Source organism: Capra hircus, chromosome 2 (assembly GCF_001704415.2).
Source record: "Capra hircus breed San Clemente chromosome 2, ASM170441v1, whole genome shotgun sequence".
Classification (NCBI taxonomy): Eukaryota; Metazoa; Chordata; class Mammalia; order Artiodactyla; family Bovidae; genus Capra; species Capra hircus.
Window position 1 is genome coordinate 129,110,570 of NC_030809.1, and position 23,648 is coordinate 129,134,217.

Here is a 23,648-nt window from a genome sequence, read left to right on the forward strand (position 1 = left end):
ATAAAATTTGAAATCTCACAAGGAATCCTCTTTGGCTGGCTAAAGAAATTTGTGAGAAATAGAAACAGCTCGAGATAAGCATCTAACTTTTCAGGTGTCATTCAAACATACCTTAGATACATAGTCTTTTGACATTTATTTAAAACTGAATTTCTGGGACTCAGAGTGGGTGGATGAATGAAAGGGAAAAACAGAGATTTTTCTTCCAGTTAATCTTTTGCACTTCCCTATTTAAATTGAGTTAAGGGGGATTCTGGCAAAATCCCAAGATAAAAATCTAGGAAGATCAAGGTTGCAAATTAGTCATGCTCAAAAAATGGCCATCAGGCAATTTCTCAAAATTATGCAGTTGTTAATGAAGGGTTATTTTAAAATATACACATGTAATGCTTTTATTAAAACTCAAGGCAGAGCATTTTGATATATATTTTAAGTTATGCAAATATACACATGACTAAAATATGCAACAAACATATACATACTCAGATGCACACAAACTCCAGATGTGCCATTTTTCTTTGTGGGTTGTGTCTTCCATAAGGGAAAAAGGCATATTAATCATTTCTTTTACTGCTAAGGGGATGGGTGCTGCTCTCATATTTCAGAAAGGGGCTGGAAAGTGAGGGAAGCCAAACTTTTTCCTATTTAAGGCCAAAGCACAGGAATCTCAGTGGCTGAGTTTTATGACGGGCCCGGTGCTGAAGGGCAGGGAACAACTGATGGTGCTACTCTGACCTGCTTTTCTTTTCTCCTTTTTGCACAAAGAGTCTCATGTCTGATATTTAGACATGATGAGCTTTGTGCAAAAGGGGACCTGGTTACTTTTCGCTCTGCTTCATCCCACTGTTATTTTGGCACAACAGGAAGGTGAGTAGGTATTGCTTTCAAGAAACTTCATGGGGGTTTTGTCTTTACTTCTCCTTACAAACAGGTAGAAAGAGGAACTCTGCCTCATAAATGCTAATTTGGTCTGTCAGCTCCCAGCTGTGAAATGTAGAACTGACCAGGATGGTGCCTTTTATATTTGCTTAAAGAGAATATTGTCATTTCTGTATTTAAAAGTTCTCCGGTCGTTGAAGAAAAAGATGTTCTTGTACTAACTTGTTTTCATGTTAACGGCGCTGGAAACTCTTTAAACGGCTTTAAAAAGTTCCCCTCCTGGATTGTTAACATCTTGGAATGCTTCCCTAAGCAATCTGAAGTTATTGGTCGCTTGTAATACTTTTATGCTCTCCTTTGTATGCTGGGTTCTTTGTCAGGATAGAGTATTAAGCATTGTTTACCCAGTAAGATAAGATAATTTAAAAATAGCATGCTTTAAGTATAGTCTACAGGGAAATATTATATATTAGAATCACCGAGTATATTTCTGTAAGATAGCAACAGTAACTTGAGTGTTCTTTAACCAGGTTCAAACTGCAAAGAAGTTCCATCATTTCTATTTTTTTTGCTTTCAAGCACTTACATAGTTGATTAACATGTATTTGCTAATACTTTATTGTTAAGGGTCTAGTGTTTTTGCATGTTCTTCATTTTAAGTGCTTTTATGTTAATAAGGAGAAGATTTATGAAAATATTTTCAAGAGAATGTTTGACTTTTCTGCAAACAAGGTAAAGACGCTAGTGCTGTATGACTTCAAAAACTTGATTTGCTGTATATTCTAATAAGTGCAAGCAGTAATTTTCATGTTGTACTTTCCTCAAAGCCATGTTTGGTTCATTATTTCATTGTGTGAAAACATGTCTTTTAATTTACATGCTTCTCAGAGTCATGAAAATATCTGACATATTAGAATTAAAATTTTCATAGAAATAAATCTTAAAGTGCTAAATTTGAAGATGCAAGAAGTTTTTATATCTACATTTCTACACACACATAATAAAAAAGTTTACATTTAAGCCTACTGCTTTGGTGAACATGTGTCTGAAAACAGCTTTTCAATTTTAATATCATGCCTTTAATGTCCTCACAGGTTGTGTATGTAAGTAAGGGGACACACCCAATGATCCCGCTTCGCTTATATTCAGCCCATGGTCACAAAAGAAACACCCATATTCTTTGTTGCCTTTATTTCTCCTCCTTTTCCTCTTCTCCCTTCCTTTCTCCACCCCTTTTGGCCTCTTTCGACCTCCTCTCCCTTGTCTTTCCTTCACTTACCACCCCACCCCCCTCCTAGGCAAGCCCATTCTCCTCTTCCCTCTCCTCTTTCTCTGTCACTCTCTCCCGCATCCCCAAGGGTCCTCCATGTGCCGCCATCTTTTTCCTCTCTTCCTTTCTCCTGTCTCCTCTGCCTTTCCTTCCCTTGAGTTCTCAACTCTCTTTCCTCCCTCCTCTCTTTCCCTCCCCATTCTATCCTCCCAGAAGATGTCACAACTCCCAGTCCTTGGCTAAAATACCAAATGACTTCCACCACATCCCCCACCTCAATCAAATCTTTTACCTTTTTAAAAATTCTTAAATTCTCCTAATTTCCAGGGGAAAAAAAAAATCACAAAGTTCTCATTTACTGGAAAGACTGCAAAACTTTTGCATTTAGTTCAAAAGAGTGACAAAATATTTGTGGTTGCTTGGTGGTTACAATCTTTTATAATCATTATGGCTATTTTTCTTCTCATTCCCACTTTAGAGGGGAAAAAGTATCTAATACCTACAGTATCTTTATATCACATAAGTTCTTTTCATTTTCCCTTTAGTTTCAAAATATAATAAATAGTCATGAAATTTTGCTTTTAGGCTTAAAAGAAGTTGAAAAAGATTTTGTTCAGCTTACTGTGTTTGTCATGAAAAAAAATTGTTTTAAAATAGCATATCTTATTTTTCTTAAAGGTTTAAAAAAAATCTTTCTGATAGATTAGCTATAGGAAGGTTATAGGAAGTGGTTGAATGTTCAACACATTGAGAATACTCATATACAGTTCTGCGGTATGGGTTTCTTATAAATGTCCTGAGAATACCAGATAGAAACAGAACAGCCCTAGTAAACACGAACTTCTAGTCGACTCACACGAATTTTCTGGAACATAAAACAGGTCCTTACAAAATTTTGGTCTTTTTACAAATCTGTGAAAGTTCTATTTAATTCACATGTTTTCTTGAACCAGTGGAGAAATGTGATCTGTTTTATATTTCCTGTAGTTTATAAACATGCCAAATTTTAAGTATTGATACAAAGACTCGCCACCTAGTGGCTGACAGACAGTTACCATTTGCATACTAATGCCAACATAAATTTTACACAGCTGTATTCCATAACTTTAGAATGATATTTTAAAATATCACCTGTGAATTTTAAATATTAAATACTACTTTGCTAAGAAAATAGGTATGTTACTGATAAAATATTGTCAAGCACACATACACACAAACATGGTAATTATTCAAAGACTTAGGAAATGGACTTGCATGTTATGGCCATTTTCAAAATTCAGTATATAACTTTACACATATAACATATAACTACTTTTGTGAATATTTGTAAAGTTTCTGATTTTTTTAGAATATTTGACAGAAGTATTTTAGTTATAGCTTATTAGTTGGTAAATAAAAGGATTAAAAATTACTTATACTGATTCATTAGGGCAGGGAAATAAATTTTTATTTTAATTAAAAGTGTTCTAATGTTTCAGCTTATATTTTGTTACTCTGATAATTCCACTGTGATAATGAATTGTGGGTGTTTAATTGTTTTAGAATTAAAGTCCACTGTAAATAGACTCAGAGAATCAATTCTTCACCACAGGTTCTGAGAGTCTATTTTCTGTTATGCTTATTTCCATTATGCTTTAAGAGGGGATTTATAACTGATCAATCTCGTTCAAGTTTTCTAGTTTGTGTTGCCCTTAAAATGAAACATGCCAAACTATTGAAAAAATGCAGCATAAAAATCACTAGAAACAATTGTACTTTTAAAAGGAAAGAATACATAATTGGTCACATAAATCAGTGTCAGTCATATAACATAGATTCAGTGGTTTAGCTAAGATGACACAACTAGGAAACAACTAGGGATTAAGACTAGAACAAAAATTCTGTTAAATCTTAGGTAATTAGAGGATACAAAACAAACATTTAATCCAGGGTATCTGAATTTTCTTGTTTTTTAACTGTCATTCATAAGAGATAGTAAAAAATTGTATATTGTCCTAGAAAACATGTGAGTTAATGCACTTCTAAGGTTAAAAAAATAATAATAATTTTTTCTGTCTAACACTTTGAATTGTTAAATCTACTTTTTAAATAGGAGCTTCATTTATAATTTAACCAGAAATTATCTTCAGTTCTGTAAAAATATAAATTTCAAGTAAATAAAGCACTGATACAAAATTTTGTGTTTTTCATTCATGATACCTTGCATTTTCTTCCCATCTCTGGAGTATTCATCATCAGATGACCTAAATGCCTATAAGTAAACAGATTCTGACCAAATTCTGAAATTAAACATTTCTATTAGAAGAGAAAAGAGCAAAGCCACGGAAACAATTCTGGTAAAGAAAGAAAGACTGTGGTTATGTGCTTTTTACTAATTCAGATTCTTGGGTTGATGTCTTATCTACGGGCTCATTATAAAAAATCAAGAATTGTTGGATGTGAGTTTTCCAGGAGTAGAGTTGAAATTAAAAACCCTCACGAAAGTCCCCGTTCCACACCTCAGAGTTGCATGTAAGACTTTTGAGTAGTCACTCAGGGAGAAGAGCGCCATCTACTGAAACCCCATGGTTTCCACGGTGGATGACTGGCGCAGAGTTCCAAACATTATGCTCCTCAGTCTTTCATTTTGTAACATCAAATGGTATCACCACCTTGAAGTGATTAAAGTGGATTGCTTAAGAGTTAAAGTTTTAAAGATGAAAGATGTTATTGCCTTTGCTGGACATGAAGAACATTTGTAAAGTTTCCAGGTCTACAATAACTTTTTGGAAACGTCTCAGAGGGCTGTTTCTTGTAAAACAGTTTTCCTTAGAAAAAAGTACAGTGCTGTTGTTTTCCACATTTAAAAGAAAAAACAGAAAAAGAAAGAAAGGAGGGGGTAGTGTGGCGTAACAAATATCTAGAGTTTTCAGAAGGGAAACTTGGCCTGTTTCATGTCACGATGACAATGGAAAAAACGAGATAGCAAGTCGTATACAAATCATTTGTTAACTGCAGTTTGGGAAGTTACATTAACCACTAGAATTTCTGTCTGTGCCTAATGAAAACACAGCAGAGATGGATTCCTTTCAGATTAACTAATACAACCCTTGTATTTTCCATGACTGAGGTCAAGAACTGCAGTTAAAATGTAATCTTAGTGAACAAAATGAAAAGTTCAAAGAAGAGTGCAAAACAGTGTGCCCCAAAGAAGTAAAAATTCAAGATAAAGGATCCAGACCTATTAAAAGTTATATTTGCTTTGGAAAGTCAGATTAAGAAATTATTGCTTCAGCAAAATGGCATTTATTTTTTCAAAACTTTGTTTTCTATAATATTTGGGGTGGAGGAGAGCAAACAGGGACTGTTTCTCAAGTTAATTAAAATCAGAGAAACTCTCTGGAGCTGCCTGATGTGTTCATCTATGTCCACATACAGAAGGGAATCTCTTAATGAAGTTACAATTTCATTAATATGACTCATTTAGTTACTATATGTGCTGCCGCTTAATCTTAGACCTCCTAAATATATATATTTTTTTCTGCATGAATACATAAGCGTTATCTGTTCATTGATGTGGCTGCAGATAGGATCCTGGTTTTCTATATGTAGTAAAACATGTGCTGAGTTCCCAGTGCCAGTTAATCCTGTTGGTGGTCTGGATGTCATTAGGGTGGTCTTGGAGATTAAACAGTTTTTCATAAGTTCAGAAGAAAATAAACAACAGAATTCAATTCCAGATGGTGTCTTCTTGTTTTGAGGCCAGATTGAAAAGATTTTCTGTAGAAAAATGTTATTCCTTTAAAAAAATAGAAAAGAAACCCCTGATTTTTTACATTCTGATTTCAAGTTTGCTGGACTTAGAAATTATAATGGGACAGAGCCTATCCTGCCCTTGAAACTACAGAAAGAGAATAGAATGTAGTAGCTAAGAATATCAAATTTAGAGAAACCTTCCCTAGGTTCAAATGTTAGCTTTACCTCTTACCATATAACCTTGCGTATCTCTGCTTCCTTATCTGTAAAATGAGTATTGTGATGGCACTCACCTCAGCAGGCTTGTGAGAAAATTACATAGGATAGATATGCAACATATAGAACAGTGCTTGCGATGCAGGAAAGACAGACACAAACTCTGCCTAGTATGAGTTTTACTAACACTGGAAAATAAAATTACTGTAAGGAAGGTGAAATTGAAGTACTTCATAATTCAGTGATAAGGAAAGTAAAGAAGAGCATTTTGGTCATCAGACATAAAATTTAAAGATGTTTGCTAACTGTAATTATGCAAGTAGAATATGTTTTATTCAGTATCCTTATAATTTGTCACTAATCAGATTATATTATAATGCAATGGCTGATTGTTAGATATATGATACTTTTAATTCTAATTCTTTAATTATTTTTATTTTTCACAGGACAAAATCTTAAAGGAAATTTCTAATTGGAGACATAAAAATCATGTATCTATAAAGAATAAAACAAGAAAACATCTAGAAATGATTCATAAAATTTCTTGGTCTTTGGTTTTTTTGTAGGGGATAAGAATAAGAAGACTCTACCTTGTCCATGCAAAAACCATTTTAAAATTGAAATTATCCATCTACATAGGCCTACAGATATTTCTCTCAGTCCTTTTTGTTAACTCATCTAACATATTTTAACATATTCTGATTAATAATAGCAGCCAAAACATATTTAATAAAAATGTATGTTTTCCAAACATTAGTATCATTTAAAAGCTAAATATATTTCAGTTGAAAACTATATGAACTCCTTTTGTTCACACTTACAAAATATTCAGCTTTCTACAGTAACAGGAAAATGTTATGATAATTTGCATATCACATCTGTTATTTTTAGATGTTCAGATTAAAGAACACCTTTTCTCTGAGAAAGATTCAGTAAGAAAGGAAGAGGAAAAAAGACTAAACTTGCTACTCAAGCTAAATTAACAATTTGATTGAATGCTTCAAGGCATATAATTTTTACTCCAAAACTAGAATTAAGGCAAAGATAACTTACAGTGTATTATAGTTTAGTCACAAGAGTAAAATTTTATCAAATCAGCATAAATTTACATGAAGAATGGAAACCAAAACAACAAAATGAAAACTTTTAAGAACATCTGAAAATATAAGATTATGTTACTCAATTTTATTTTTCTCTCAAGTTCCAAAGCAAAGAGCTAGAAAATTAAAGAGACAAAGAAGGGATTATGTCATACACTAGTTTCATTTTGTTTTATAATTTAGATGATGATTTAGTCTAATGCATTGTTGTGTGACCACAAAGAATTCATTTCAGGACTGTTTTTTGTATCAGAAACAAGAAGTGACATGAGAGATGGGGTTTAAAATTAGTTATACATTGGAACAGGGAGACTTAGTTTAAGCAGTAACAATAAAGGAGGGAATTGGAAAATCTACTATTTGTGCAGTAGTAAAAATTAGATTATTTGCCTTTTCTTTAACATATTTGCAAAAGTATGTAACATTTCTTTTCATCAAAGCTTCTCTGAATTTAGATATCTAGAAAAGAAGGAAATAATGTGAGATGACTATTGTTCCTGAATTCCATTTTCTATTTTATTTCTAAACACTGTAAGTGGCTAACTAGAGCATTTTTATTCCTTTTAAAAACAAAACATTTTTTTTTCCTTGACTCTGGCATGATTTTCTCACATACAACTAGGCTATGGTCCTAAAACTGAGGACTGTGAGATATTTGTGTAAGAGGTTTAACTTCTAAGAGAACATACTGCCAGCCATATTTGGTCATACACAAAACGAAAAGTTGAAGGGAACTGCATAAAATTATCTGTTCTTTCAACAAGGGTGACTGAGATAGAACAGTAAAGAAGAGTCTGACATTCGGGTATAAGTTTCTACAGGAACTGACTTCAGGAGAGCCAAATTTCTTTCAAATGGATGAGAGATAAATTATGGCAGTAACTAGAAGTGCATTAATTCTTACTTTTCAACCATTCCAACTTTCTTTTTTGTTTAGAACAAATCATATTTTTTTTTTAAAGTACACCAAATTAACTCAATCTTTATATTGAGACCTTTATGTTATAAAAAGCATAACACACATGTATGACTCCAAATAAAATTTGAAAACAAAAAACTAAATAATTTCCATTTATGTAACATTGGGCTTAACCCCAATTCTAACAAATTCATTTACAAATTTAAATATCAATATTAGGCTTATTTGTTCACTGGTTTGCAGAGGGAATGGAAAACACTATTTCTAGGTTTGATGATACCTTCAATGAGACACAAACATAGGAGTATGAATACATAAGGGAAATTTTTTATGTTAATTTTAAGGCAGATTATAAACATAGGAAGAGAAGATATTAAAAATGTGAGATGCTTGACCCTAGCTCTGTCATCTTCATTTGTCTTTAATACATCATCAGTATCCAGCACCTAATTTTTATAACACAGGCCCTTTGTTAAATACAGAAAGATTACCTTGACCCAAAGGCAAAGAGCTAAAAAAATTGTTAGTATAAACTGATGGTGTCTTTTTTTTCTTTCCTAGCTTGATTGAAGTGTAAATGACAAATAAACTTGTATATATTTAAGGTGCACTTCTTTGATAGCTCAGTTAATAAAGAATCCACTTGCAATGAAGGAGACCCCTGTTCAATTCCTGGGTTGGGAAGATCCTCTGGAGAAGGGATAGGCACCAGCTCCATTGTTCTTGGGCTTCCCTTGTGGCTCAGCTGATAAAGAATCTGCCTGCAATGCAGGAGACCTTGGTTCGATCCCTGGGTTGGGAAGACCCCCTCCCTGAAGAAGGGAAAGGCTACCCACTCCAGTATTCTGACCTGGAGAATTTCATGGATTGTACAGTCCATGGGGTCGTGAAGGGTCGGGCGACTTTCACTGAGCAACTTTCCCTTTCAAGGTTACAACATGATGAGTTGTTATGTATACACATTGTGAAATGATTACCACAATCAGGTCAGCTAATACATCCAGCATCTCACAAAATTTCCTTTGTGTGTATGTGTGGTGAAAACACTTAAAATCTACTCTTTTACCAAATTTCAAATACACAATACAATATTGCTACGTGTAGCCAATGTTCTGTACACTAATGATATTTTCAAAGAAGCTGAGAAGCCTGAGAGCCATATTATTAATGAGAAAAATTTTGAACTAAAACCAATCTGTTGAAATACTTCATATAATTCTAATTTAAAGAAAGTTTTTGGATAATTCATTTAAGAAAAGGGAGCCACTGTAAACACTGAAGAGTGTATTTCATGCAGTTTTATTAAACAATCTTTCATCTCATCAAAACTTTCAGACCTTTTCTGAAAACCAGTATACTTAATTCTAAGTGTAAGATGTCAGTTCTCCTTAGAGAAAAAGTTTAATGTCTGGATCCTTACTGTTCATAAAATAATATGAAAAAAGATTGCACTTCTCTTAAGCATGTCTTTCAAAACACCATTTCGATAGGCCTACTTCATTCACATTAGGTAAGCATTCTGGCATTCAGCTTTTATGCTCACAAAGTGTAAAGGAATGCTCCTTTAAAGCTGAGACAATATTTCTTTCCAATGTTCTCATCTGTTTCAAACATGGAGGAGAAACTAAAATAACTTTTTAAAATAAACAGATTCTTTCTTGCCTACTTAAAATTACAGTGAAAAAAATCATGCTTTCTTTTATTAGCTGTAAACCACATAGGGTAATTATGACATGTAAGAATGGACTTTTAAGCCTCTTGAATCCATCAAAGGTGTAGCACAAGATCATTACAGTTGTATGTACACACACAGATGGAAATGAGGAATGGAGGGATCCTGTACAGTCCATAGTTTCTAAAATTCTACTTTTTCTTCTGAATTTTTACTGAGTCAGTTAAACCTCTAAACCCAAAATATTGGGTTGGTCAAAAAGTTCATTCAGGTTTTTCCATAACATCTCATGGGAAAAACCCAAACGAATGTTTTGGCCAACCCTATATTTAAAATTAATTCAGGTATGGAGAGGATACAAAAATGGGAACTTGGAAAGGTTTGTTTCATGTCTGTATGTAGTATCCAGAAAGAAAAATCTAGGATACTCCCAAAGGCTTTTAGGCCATAAGTCACCAAAAAGTGTACTCAAACTACTTGCCTTCTCCCAAGCAGGCCTCTTTCAGCAGGCATTTTAAAGATTATGGCTCTGAGAAAATAAAATTTCACTGTTTCACAAAAACACAAATACTGAACAAGTATATGATTCGTTTGCAAAAATTTTTGCAGATATTTAGTAACTTCTGATTTATTTACTCAGTTACTGGCAAGTTATCATAGTAGCCCTCAAGAGCTAAAGTTGTATTCAACCACAATTCAGAGCCACTGCTTTAAAAATTGAGACCAGTTTTTAGTTTGGCAACCCTTAAGCCGATTCATTGTTAATAGCTACTGAAATTTCAGTACCCTACATATAATTAGGAAACAAGTCTAAAATTTTGGTCAAAGTGAATTTTTGACCATTTTAAGCCACAAATACACATGGTCATGATTCATATTTTTCCCTATTATTTTAACATATTCCTTGCCAATATTTGTTTAAAAAAATTTAGTGATTTGGAGACCACTTTACATCCATACGGGATATGCAATATATTGTAGCCTATCATATTGACCTATTAATGCCCAACAGAGCTAGTAGTGATGGTCAATACATACAATGAGACTTCCTAAGGTTTTCCCAGGAATCTGGAAGAGTTTTATGTTGCCAAGAGTAGCTCAGTTTTCCCCTGAATTTCTCAACTAGGTTAATAAAATCCAGAAAGTCTTCAGAGTTAGTGACAGAACCATCTTTATAATTTAGTACTTCCATCTCTAGCTAAGGCAAAGAATAGCAATTAGAAAAACTTCTTTTCAATTGCACAATTAATAAATAAATGCTTAAATGAGCACAGGATTTCCACTGGTGTTAAATTCTCACTACAAGCAAAATTAAAATATCTACTGGCTCTAAGGCACTTTTATCTTGGTGTGCTACTTTGATGTTAATAAACAGATTTGATATTTTAATTATTACTACATAATTAATTAAGACTACTTCGCAAATTATGTAGGGAGAACATAATATTCTTGATAGTTTAATTTTTGGATTTTTTTTTAATGTGAAATGTCACACCATCTCTCTCATTTTCCAGCTGTTGACGGAGGATGCTCCCATCTCGGTCAGGCCTATGCAGATAGAGATGTATGGAAACCAGAACCGTGCCAAATATGCGTCTGCGACTCAGGATCCGTTCTCTGTGATGACATAATATGTGACGACCAAGAATTAGACTGTCCCAACCCTGAAATCCCGTTTGGAGAATGTTGTGCAGTTTGCCCACAGCCTCCAACAGCTGTAAGTTTAAAGAAAATCTGTACATATTCATGATTCTTATTTAAACATATGAGTAGTTCCTATGTCATAGGAGCCAGAAAGGAAACCAAGGTAATATCTGTCAAAGAGTCAAATGGGCATTACCAGTAAAAGGTGAACCTTCCTATTTAAAACCAAGGGTTAGATATGATTTAGGGTAAGAAACTGGGACATAATTCATGGAAAAGTTTTCTCTGTGTTTAATCTATATCTTTTCCATTTATTAGCCCACTCGCCCTCCTAATGGTCAAGGACCTCAAGGCCCCAAGGGAGATCCAGTAAGTAAACAGTGAAAGGAAATTAGTTCCTTGATGAGTTTTTTTTTTCTTCCTTCTAATAACCTTTCCATATTTGAACTTTTATCATTTATACATTTCCTTTAGCACCACATATTTAAATAGTAACACATGATAGCTCAAACTGAGAATCCGTAACTGTGCATGTAAGCATTTGATCTCCCAAACTTTGTCTAATGTCTTCACTTCTCTTATCAGCTTGAAAAATAAAATAGAGGTCAATATACAAAGGAATAAATTACACTGAGATGATTTACATCATTTGCTTAAAAATGCATAGATTCCCAAGAAAACATATCACATATATTGATTTCTTACAAAGCACAGAAGCTACAATTTGATAATGATTCTAAGTCACTAAGACTTTTCAGTGTTTTCTCTATTTTTATCTCTATTTTTTTAGGGTCCTCCTGGTATTCCTGGGCGAAATGGTGATCCTGGTCCTCCAGGATCACCAGGTTCCCCAGGTTCTCCTGGCCCTCCTGGAATCTGTGAATCATGTCCTACTGGTAGCCAGGTAATACATTCTGGGACTGAAAGATCCCCCATTTAAAACTATCTGGTTCATTTTCTCTTCTTTAGTCTATATTGCATCTCATTTTTGTGGCATCCCTATATCTATTCTCTGATTTTATGTATTTATCAAATTGTTATTTAGTGCTTATGTTTGTGCTAGGCACTGTCCTGTTTTATAAATAAATTCACTTTCTTCATAATTCTAATGCCATTGCTACTATATCTTTACAAAATTTCCCAGCTTCTCAGCAGGCATATAATATACGCACTATGTTTGACAAAATGAGCAGTCAACTACCCAAAGAATTAACCCTGAGAATTTAGGAAGCGCTGCAACTGTGCCTTGTTGCCCTTATAATCCTCATGGTAAAGCCTCTGAAAGTCTGTACAAAAAGCAGTTGAGGAGTTATGAACACTCCTTAATGACTTCAGGTCAAAAGGATTACAAAAGACTATGCAATTACTCTTGCCCAGGCTTCAGAGCACATCCTGCTCCTCTGGGAAAGCATGGCAACCCACTATCTCTGCATGTAAATTCTACACGTAACTCTGCATGTACACAAATAAATAAATAAGACAATGTTTCTGCTGCATGGAATTAGAAAGAATTAGAAAACACATACACAAATCACTTTGGGTTGGGGGAAAAAAAAGATTAAAAAAAAATCAATTCAACAGGAGGCAAAGGACAGAGTCTAACTTATCTTTATCATACTAACAAACAGAATCCATTGCTAGGCCAAGAATTCAAAATAAAATAATCTCAAAAACAATCCATAAAAATATAAACCTTTCCATTATTCTTGGGCTTGTTTTCTATGGGGATGTCTATTTTTTGGTGAATCTGCTAGGCATTAACCAAAAACTGGAGATATAAATCTTACTTGTATCAGTAACTTTTGGACAAGTAATTTGACATCTTCATTTTTTCTGCTCAAAGTGAGAGTCAGGTTATTTGATCCCAAGGCCTTAATCTATGATCCTATGTTTCCAAAGCTGTGGATATTACTTAGAAATGATATGCTTGGTAAAAGCATATAAAAACAAATTATTTAGAAAAAAATTGCTTACAGTTAGTTGAAAAATTTTTGCATTGCATAGGCAAGCATTTCTGTAGGACATCTAATATCTAAAGTTACAGAGAGAATGAGAAAGATAATTAAATCATACATACACTCTCTGGCATGCAGAAAACTTTCTATCAATGAATAGATGTTGCATGCATTTCTACTAAATGCTTTTGAAAAGAACTATGATCTATATAGCAACATGATCTTATCTTTCTGGTCTCTTTGCTACAGAACTATTCTCCCCAGTACGAAGCATATGATGTCAAGTCTGGAGTAGCAGGAGGAGTAGGACTCGCAGGCTATCCTGGGCCAGCTGTATGTACAAGTGTTTGTCGGCATTTCTGAGAATTATTTAGCCTTCCATTCTGTTAAACCCTGGTTGTTCTTCTAGTTACACGGTGTTACAGCAGAATTGTACAAAATAGCTTATTTTTGTTAAGGTTTGGAAAGAAAACGGTAGGTTTACCATGATCCTTCTATCCGAATTCATTTTTTTCTTCACTGACTCATTTCACACCTGTTTGGCCACTCCTTTCTTCTTTACACAACCAGGGGGCACACCTGCCTTCATGCATAGGTTTTACACTCTTATTTCCCAGTTTTAACCAAATTTTATTTTTTGCTTCCACTTTTCTTCTTTTTTCACCTGATTTGTTCAGAATCTCCTTTTAATGTCTGTTCATTATTTAAATGCTCCTATCTAGATGACAATCCACAGGATAACAATCCATTATCACAATTCATCTTACTTCAAATCCTGAAATCAAATATAAATGTTTCCAGAATTTATCAAGTCGTTAAGTTCATCTACTGTAAGGGGTAGCAATTCACATTGTACCCAAAGGGTTTTCTTCAATGTAAATGACCTAGAGTTTTGATAGAAAATAGCAAAAAAGCACTGAAACGTGGGCGTGCATGCTTGAGGCATGGTGTCCCATGTAAATGATCCTTTTTGAAGAACAGCTCTTAGAAAGAACAGTGCCAGGGAAGGTAATCATTTTACTGCCAGAAACAGATAAGTCTGTGTAAATGAGACATGGAGCTGGATTGCCAGGGATCATGGAGGATTGCTGCCCAGATCATTGGACCCCGTATTTCTAAAACTTCTAACACCAGAAAGTATAAAACTTCAGCTATTAGATCTAAATGATAATTTACAGAAAGATGCTTAGTAGGTAAAAAGTAAAAAGAGAATTTTTAAGTTTTAGAGCCTGGGTTTTGTTTTATTTTTGTTTTTTGTATCTTTTAAAACCAGAATGATAATTGCATTAACTATGTAAATGTCATATCTCATGTTTCTCGGCTACATTCACATTATGAATCCTATCTTTCAGTCAGACATACCATTTTTACTAAAAAAAACAAGCAAACAAAAAAAGCTTAAAAAAAATCTAATACTTATTTTTAAATTACAACATAAAATTTAAGAACTCATTTTCTAAATTTATTATCAGTATTTATAAATAGTATGCTAGAAAACTAAAGATTTTTCATTTAATATGTATTTATGAATAATGACAAATCATTTATAATTATAACTGATTGCTGCCCCAGGTACAGTGAGTCTTATATACACATCTAAATCTTCATATCAACACAACTCAGTGATATTGGGTTGATTTACATCATTATTTTTAGAAACTTGTGTTTATAGTATGCAGATTAATATTTTTCCACATTGAGTTGGGCTGCCAGGCAAAAGTGTTCTTCTTCACTAGTTGTAGCATCATCTTAATGTTGCCAAGATTCTCATAGCATTTTATGTAGATTTTTCCAGATTTGGAATGCCCCTTTTGGAGAACTCAGGTCAATGTTTTATAACATTTGCCTATAATTTTTATTGACTCTGAGAGAATTTCATTTAAAATGAAGTTTTTGTGATGAGATTTTCATTTAACATTAGTAAAATAAATTATATCGATGAATAGTTACTGCATAATAAGGTATGTTGTTCTCATTTTTAAAGATGTCAGCATCATTCCAAACAGGGGCATCTCTGAGCCTGGATAAAGTGTATTTCAGAAGCATTTGCTTTGTATTTATCCTTCGAATTTGTGTTACAGGGTCCTCCTGGCCCACCCGGACCCCCTGGCACATCTGGTCACCCTGGTGCCCCTGTAAGTATAACCATTCGTGGTGATTTCTTTCTCATGAATATTATATGAATCAAGTTAATACAGATCTTGCTGTAAATTTGCTATTCCAGCAGACATAATCCCAGTTAAGTACAGAAGTAGCAACCAAGAAACTATCACTCCTTTAAAGTTGGAATTTCATGCTTAGTTCCTTTCCACCAACTGTTAGCACTTAAAAGCTTGGTAAAATTAAAACATATTCTTAATTTGTATGTTGTATGGCTTCAAGTCTGAAACAATGCAGTTTCAATAGAATTAAGTGTGTAAAATGGAATGAATGGACTATTCTGACCTGAAAATTTTTGGTTTCCATCTTTACAAACTGAAATAAAATTCACTGACTACATTCACAAATTCTAATTTCATACTATCTTCAAGATGTCAATCAGTTCAGTTCAGTTCAGTCGCTCAGTCGTGTCCGACTCTTTGCGACCCCATGAATCGCAGCACGCCAGGCCTCCCTGTCCATCACCAACTCCCGGAGTTCACTCAGACTCGCGTCCATCGAGTCAGTGATGCTATCCAGCAAATCAAGTTAATGTAAAAATATTTACATATTATTCTATCCACTAGGGCGCTCCAGGATACCAAGGTCCCCCCGGTGAACCTGGGCAAGCTGGTCCTGCAGTAAGTAACATTTATAGCTATACTTAATAAATTGACAGTTTTAGATAGAAACCACCTTTATATTCAAAAGCATAACCTACAAAATATTTATCAAATTTATTTAAAATAATAAACTGTACTTTTATGATGTTGAACTGGTTCCAAAGATCTTTTGGACTCAGTCATTTTGATATCTTAGAGACACTATTTTAATCTAGGAGTTCCTTGGCTAATTAGCCACCACAACAGTCCACTTCCTAGTATGAATAAAAATCCTCTTTCTGTTAAATATAGATTAATTTTCCTATAGCAACTCAGTTCACCTGCATGTCTACTCTTTTGAAATATAATTTGTATACTTAATTTTGTTGAAATGAGCATACTGTAAAAGTCCACCAAGAAAACATGCTGTGTAAATAAGATGAAGTTAGTTTAAATTAATATTTCAAAATGCCTATATATTTAAAAGTTCAATATCTCAAAAAATGTAGAAGTGTATTTGGGTTATATATATGATGTATTAATATATTTATAATTATATATATAAATATATATATAACACAGATACATGGTACTTTTAATTTTCATTAAAAATAAGTTTAATAAACAGTAATAATTGGATTTAATATAGGTAACCTATTAACTCAAGGTGTCATTTTCATAATGAGACACATTGAGAGTATTTTCTAAAAGGATTTTTTTCTAGGAATATACCTAATTATAATAATAAATTGATCATAACAGAAAAATCTACAGATATATTTGTTTTTTATTTCCTTTTTTCAGGGTCCTCCGGGACCTCCTGGTGCTATAGGTCCATCTGGCCCTGCTGGAAAAGATGTAAGTTTTTAAGAAATGCATGGGGATACAGTACAATTCAAGCTGGAATGTTCTAAATAATATATCCAATGTTCTAGAATCTCAAAGAAAAACCTTACTCCAAAATTTGTTACTATCTTAATAACATTTAAGCTCATGTTAATCTCTGAATATCTATGCTCTATTTGTATAGGTATATATACCATTTTTAAAATTCAAAACTAACAAAACCCCTCATCCAATGAATATATCACTTAACTAAAGATGTTTCTTCTCTTTGTCTCTTGTAATAAAGAAACTGGTATCAGTGCTTTATGAACTCGAAAACTTAAAAAACATTAATATTATTCTATTCTCATTTTCCTTTTAATTTCCAATGGCAAATTCTTCCCACTGGATTGAGAGTTGGTCATAATATTTGCTTGGAGTGATGCCTCAATTTTTAATAAGTTCATGTCAAGGTGGGAGAAACACGCCTCATTCCTTTCGCTGAGGAAGCTTTTCTCACAACCATATGTTTAGCCTAACCGTGTTCATGAATCCTCAGTGAGAGAAATACAAAGTAATCAGTTCACTAACTGGCTGCAGTGAGTTTTCTCTTACACAAGCTCCCATATATCCTTTTCTCCTCCATTTAGGGGGAATCAGGAAGACCCGGACGACCTGGAGAGCGAGGATTACCTGGTCCTCCTGTAAGTCTTCAGTATAGAATGAGTTAGTTGGAGTAATCACAATGGTCTTCAGTTGAAATTGTATGATTAAATTTTACTTTAAAATAGAAGGCATTTTACTACTGGATTGTGAGACTATTTGAAAATTCATTAATATCTTTTTTCTTCCTTTTTTTTTAGGGTATGAAAGGCCCAGCTGGTATGCCTGGATTTCCTGGTATGAAAGGACATAGAGTAAGTACAGTTTCTAAATTAACTCTTAAGTTGTTCCATTTGGCTATGTTTATTTACCTAGCCAACTTTATTGGGCAATTGAGTGTGTGCCAAAAATGACTGATTCCAACTAGTTCTTTGTTTTTTCATTTTCTAAATCTATCAACTTTGTTGACCAAGTCAACTACTTATTTTACATAAAGCAATAAAGCTGACTTAAGTACATGGAAAATATTTGTAAAAGAATCAGTGTCTCATCGCCACTGTCAGAAAAGATGAAAATGAACTATTGATAACTATTCTTGACTTAGTCAATATGATTTACAGATCAAATCAAATGACTTTATTCTATGGAAAATATTAGGTAGAGTCAAACAACTAGATGGAAATTCTATCAACTTCATAGATATAAAATTTATGACACAGATATTTGCTACTCTACAGTGAAGGCAACTTCCTAACTGAACTAAATTGTACTCTTTAATTAGATCACTTTTTTTTTACTGTAAAATCAATGTCTCAATTATTTAGTGCACTTAACAGAGTTTTAAAACATTTATGTCTGTTGAAAAGAATGCTATGTGCTAAAGCTAGCTATAAAAATTTAATGTAAAGTTTTTAACTATTCTGAATTGTTAACAGGTCTTAATATTTTTACTACTTTTGTATATTTCATAGGGCTTTGATGGACGAAATGGAGAGAAAGGAGAAACTGGTGCTCCTGGATTAAAGGTAAATCACAACAAACACACATTCTGATAAATAAATTTATTTAATGTTATAGCTATATTTAATGTTTATATTTTAGGGTTTGGATTTTTCCAAAACCTACCTGAGTTTTGCATTTTAGGAGCTAAATAATAGGAAAATATAACTGAGATGTTCTGTTAAAGCTTCCATAAAAGCTGATAACTTAAACTGTCTAGATTAGAAATGACTAAGTATCCCCAAGTAACACGTTGACTTCTTCTGTTTAGTCTTCAAGTTTTTAAAATGCAAAAATTGAGATTTATAGTATATAAGATTGCTACAAAATTTGATATTGCTTAATGTAATCTTTTTCTTCAGTTCCATATGTTTTTTATAACATACTGTGTTGAAAAAATTATAAATTTTTTTCCTGTTATACAAAATGGTGACATATTTTACATGTTTCTAGGGGGAAAATGGCATTCCAGGTGAAAATGGAGCTCCTGGACCCATGGTAATTATGTTTCTTATCATACAAATTTCAACTTTACTATTAACTTCCATCTAATGCAGAACTTGCTTCCCTGCTTCCCCAGCCATTCTTACATATGTCTTGTTGAAAGTAAGGCCACACTTCTAACTTTATCCTCTAGGGTCCAAGAGGAGCTCCTGGTGAGAGAGGACGGCCAGGACTTCCTGGAGCCGCAGTGAGTATTCCTACTGACATTACACAATTGCAATCCGAGTCACGGATAAGCATCTCAGTCAGTTTTCAGGCTGTGACAATCTGCAAAAAGTTTTTTATAAAGTTGCATTTAAAGTCACTTCCATAATTAACAATAATTATAAGCAAACAAATAAGTGTTTTATAGTTATTATCTGGTAAGGATTTTTTTAATGTATTAACTTGCATTCAGTTCTTACAACACAGAATCCAATTTTTCTACATCAGATCACTGCTGTACATATCGGAATTTTTAATAATTTGCCTTTAAAAGTATATCATTAAGCAGATTTTAATATGCTAGAAGAAAAGTCAACTCAGTTGCATCAGACTTTTAGTTAAAATATCACTTCACTTGTGAGCAGTCTTTCAGAAAGAGGAAGATATTTGAGACCAAATTCTCTTTTTAGGGGGCTCGTGGTAATGATGGAGCTCGAGGAAGTGATGGACAACCGGTAAGCAACTTTTTGTCAAACCCTGATGTGCTTAGTGTAATGAGAGATTATGGGATTGGATATTGGAATAATTTGGATTGTAAACCTAAAACTCAACATTTTTCATAAATATCTGATTCAAACTGACACTAATCCCATAAACAAAATCTGGAAACAATTAATCTAAAAACTCCATAAACAGAATACTGATACTCCTTATTATACTTGGCCAGTTGCTAATATCTGTATGGTGCTTAACAACGTTAGTTAAGGGCTAATATTGGATATGGGACAATTAAGAGTTTTGCAAAGATAGATAGTGATGCTATCTCTATTTTACAAATGATATTTCAATGCTAAGCAACCTATACAAAGTCACAGAATTCATGGCATAAATAGTAGGGAAAGGGGGATCCAAATTTTCATTTTATTCTGCCATATTATTTCTCCACATAATGGTCATCTCTGATGATAATACTGTGTTTATCTGTACAATTTTCCTCTGTATTGTGTATGTACCCATTCATTATTTACCAGTGGTATGAGTTTTCCTTTACTTAAGTGATCTTGAAATGTTTTTTTTCATTTTTTAGGGCCCCCCTGGTCCCCCTGGAACTGCAGGATTCCCTGGTTCCCCTGGTGCTAAGGTAAGCATGTATTTCCATAGAAGAATGCAAAATATATCTTGAAGACTTCAGAAAATCATTGGATTGCTTCTTGGAAATGATTTTTTAATAGTCAAGTGGATTTCTTTGATTTATATGGATATTTGAAGCCCTGTCCTTGACTCCAACGGGGATGTTATCCCTGACTTTCAGTATTCTGATCTCTTCCGATGTCTTTTCTTTTCTCCCAATCTCTTTCTGTGAACAGAGATAACATAGTTACATACACAGTTATGATTTTTTTTCTGCCTCTATGATTAATGACACTTCACTTTAATTTTCATACTACTCCAGCCTTTGGAAGATGGATTTAAGCAGGACTGAATAATAAACTAGCTAAGAGATTAGAGGAAATGGCAACCCACTCCAGTACTCTTGCCTGGAAAATCCAATGGACAGAGGAGCCTTGTAGGCTACAGTCCATGGGGTCACAAAGAGTCGGACACGACTGAGTGACTTCAGTAAAATAATAAGAGATTAGAAGTGGAAAGGGAGACTGACTACTAGGGGTTTTATCTCCTAGGGTGAAGTTGGACCTGCAGGATCTCCTGGTTCAAGCGGTGCCCCTGGACAAAGAGGAGAACCTGGACCTCAGGGACATGCTGGTGCTCCAGGTCCCCCTGTAAGTACCAAAAACTACTGAAAGGAAGAGTAGCAACACTTGAAAAGCATATATTTTAATGTTGCTGTCAATTAAAGTTACTTTTTTGGGAAAAAAAAAATGCTTAGTGTTCTGCAATGCCTCTATAATTAAATATTGATTTGATTGTACTGAAATTAATTTTTGAGGTCTGTGCTTTTCTAGAATCTATGAATGTTGTGGTTATATGACACCAAATGAAGCAGAGGATGAATAGCTATCTGATACCTTGAAGACTATGCCCCAAACTAATCACCAATCAGAAAAACTCAGAGAAGAAAACAAGACCAAAAAATCCCTCTTCTCTTTATGTACTTATTTAATAATTTAGTCCAAGTGCATATTATCTTTAATTTATTCAGATAATGATCAGTTTTTGCTACTTTTTATGTGTTGTCCTGTAGTTGGAGGAATCAGCTAATCTCTATAAAGCACATGTGTGCATGCTAAGTCACTTCAGTCGTGTCCAACTCTTTGTGACCCCATGGACTGCAGCCCACCAGGCGCCTATGTCCATGGGATTCTCCAGGCAAGAATACTGGAGTGGGTCTTCATTTCCCACCCCAATAAAGCACAACACCCATCAATAAATTTATTTGACAGTTCATATAAGCAACTTCAATGTAGGTGCACTGTTGGCATTATTATGAATATGCTCTTTTCCCCCTCTAGGGGCCTCCTGGGAGTAATGGTAGTCCTGGTGGCAAAGGTGAAATGGTAAGATGTCCCCATAACTCACCCTCATCTCAGTCCAACACACATTATTGGCTTCCTTTGTATTTAGCATGATAAGACATTTAAGTCGGTTATTTAGAAAAGAAAGTTCAAGTCTGGCTCATGTTAATGTCCTTGGATTGTTTCTAGGGTCCTGCTGGCATTCCTGGAGCTCCTGGGCTGTTAGGAGCTCGTGGTCCTCCAGGGCCACCTGGCACCAATGGTGCTCCTGGGCAACGAGGTGCTGCAGTAAGTTGTTTGTTTGTTTTCCTTCATTGTCTGAGAGCTGCAGCTTCTTTCTCACAATAAAAATAACAGGCTCTTTGTTCTTGTCCCATTGAATTTATATTGATTTCATTGTTTTTGTAATTGAATCAGCTGTGACTAATGATAATTTTGTTAGTCTATTCTCCCTGTTTATTAAGCCACAATTATGTTCCATTTAGGGTGAACCCGGTAAGAATGGAGCCAAAGGAGATCCAGGACCACGTGGGGAACGGGTAAGTATTGCCTCAACAGATTCAGTTATTTCTTAGACATATAGAACATAGTTAAGAACTTAGCAGGTAAAAAAAAAAAGCACTTAAAGTTCAGTCATTATTTCTGCCATTTCACAGGGAGAAGCTGGTTCTAAAAAAAAAGCGCTTAAAGTTCAGTCATTATTTCTGCCATTTCACAGGGAGAAGCTGGTTCTCCAGGTATTCCAGGACCTAAGGGTGAAGATGGCAAAGATGGTTCTCCTGGAGAACCTGGTGCAAACGGACTTCCTGGAGCTGCAGGAGAAAGGGTATGTCTCCCATGGGCATGGAAAACAAAAACGATCATAGAACTTCACCTTCATGGTGAGGCCACTGTGTTTGTTATTAATCTGAGTAGTACTCAATCCCAAAGATTATTTTGAAGCATCTCATACTATGAGAATTATGAAAAAGTTTTCACATTTTGGACTTGAATATTTGCCTTTCACTATGTCCAGGGTGTGCCTGGATTCCGAGGACCTGCTGGAGCAAATGGCCTTCCAGGAGAAAAGGTATAGAACATTAGTTTCAATTTTCATAAATGCTTGTGCTATCTAGAGATATATTCTTCTAAACAGTTTCCCATTAATTAAAACCTAAATATCTGAAAGAAATATATTGGAACTAAAAATAATGATAATTCACAATGTAAAACAATGATTCCAGCTCCTGTTCAGCCATTCTCTTAGCTTTGTAACTAAGGTTACTCAACCTCTGTGAGAACTCTTTAACTTATCTTCCAACTAGGAATTATTTATCTCAATATCATTACAAGAATAAATTAAAGTGCCTGAAAGTTCTTTGAAATCTCTGAAGTGCAACATAAATTGGATTTCATAACATCAAAGATATTTGATTTATATGCACCAATATATATTGCTAAGCCCACTAAATATCAGTTCCCTCAGCATGTGATGTTCATCAAAGTTACCTTAAAATATTACCCAAGCTAATAGATAATGTGCTTTATACTGAGCATGTCGGCAATGTCCCATCTCTCTTGAAGGGGCCAAAAGAAGTTCTCTAGCTGCAACCCCAGTACCATCAATGTCCAGGTCAACAAAGGCTCTTTTACATACATGTTGGTTTATTTCACTACATAGGGTCCTCCTGGGGAGCGTGGTGGCCCAGGCCCCGCAGGGCCCAGAGGAGTTGCTGGAGAGCCTGGACGAGATGGCCTCCCTGGAGGTCCAGGATTGAGGGTAAAGAGAAACACTTGTTTGATCCACACTGTCATTTAGTAAGAGGAAAAGCAAATGAAGAGCGTTCAAAAATAACTTAAGTCAGACACTACGTTTTGTAGGCTTAGATGAAACAAAATTATTTTATGAAAATTTAAGCTGGTATAGACTGAAGAACATAAAATAGAATGCTTCAGTAAGATATTTAAAGACAGAAAAATGTGTGTAAA

The 23,648-nt window shown here is 34.2% G+C and overlaps 1 protein-coding gene across 1 annotated transcript in view; it reads left to right on the top strand.

Moving 5' to 3' along the window:
* Positions 647–23,648, top strand: part of COL3A1 (collagen type III alpha 1 chain) — a 40,229-nt gene continuing 17,227 nt past the window's right edge. Inside the window, exons 1-22 of the mRNA XM_005675869.3 lie at positions 647–867; positions 11,306–11,508; positions 11,754–11,804; positions 12,226–12,339; positions 13,640–13,723; positions 15,472–15,525; positions 16,117–16,170; positions 16,936–16,989; positions 17,607–17,660; positions 17,820–17,873; positions 18,531–18,584; positions 19,012–19,056; positions 19,196–19,249; positions 19,677–19,721; positions 20,294–20,347; positions 20,889–20,987; positions 21,678–21,722; positions 21,870–21,968; positions 22,166–22,219; positions 22,399–22,506; positions 22,696–22,749; positions 23,341–23,439. Coding sequence (XP_005675926.1) covers positions 789–867; positions 11,306–11,508; positions 11,754–11,804; positions 12,226–12,339; positions 13,640–13,723; positions 15,472–15,525; positions 16,117–16,170; positions 16,936–16,989; positions 17,607–17,660; positions 17,820–17,873; positions 18,531–18,584; positions 19,012–19,056; positions 19,196–19,249; positions 19,677–19,721; positions 20,294–20,347; positions 20,889–20,987; positions 21,678–21,722; positions 21,870–21,968; positions 22,166–22,219; positions 22,399–22,506; positions 22,696–22,749; positions 23,341–23,439 — 1,611 coding nt within the window. The 5' untranslated portion in view covers positions 647–788. The remainder of the gene's footprint in view (positions 868–11,305; positions 11,509–11,753; positions 11,805–12,225; positions 12,340–13,639; positions 13,724–15,471; positions 15,526–16,116; positions 16,171–16,935; positions 16,990–17,606; positions 17,661–17,819; positions 17,874–18,530; positions 18,585–19,011; positions 19,057–19,195; positions 19,250–19,676; positions 19,722–20,293; positions 20,348–20,888; positions 20,988–21,677; positions 21,723–21,869; positions 21,969–22,165; positions 22,220–22,398; positions 22,507–22,695; positions 22,750–23,340; positions 23,440–23,648) is intronic.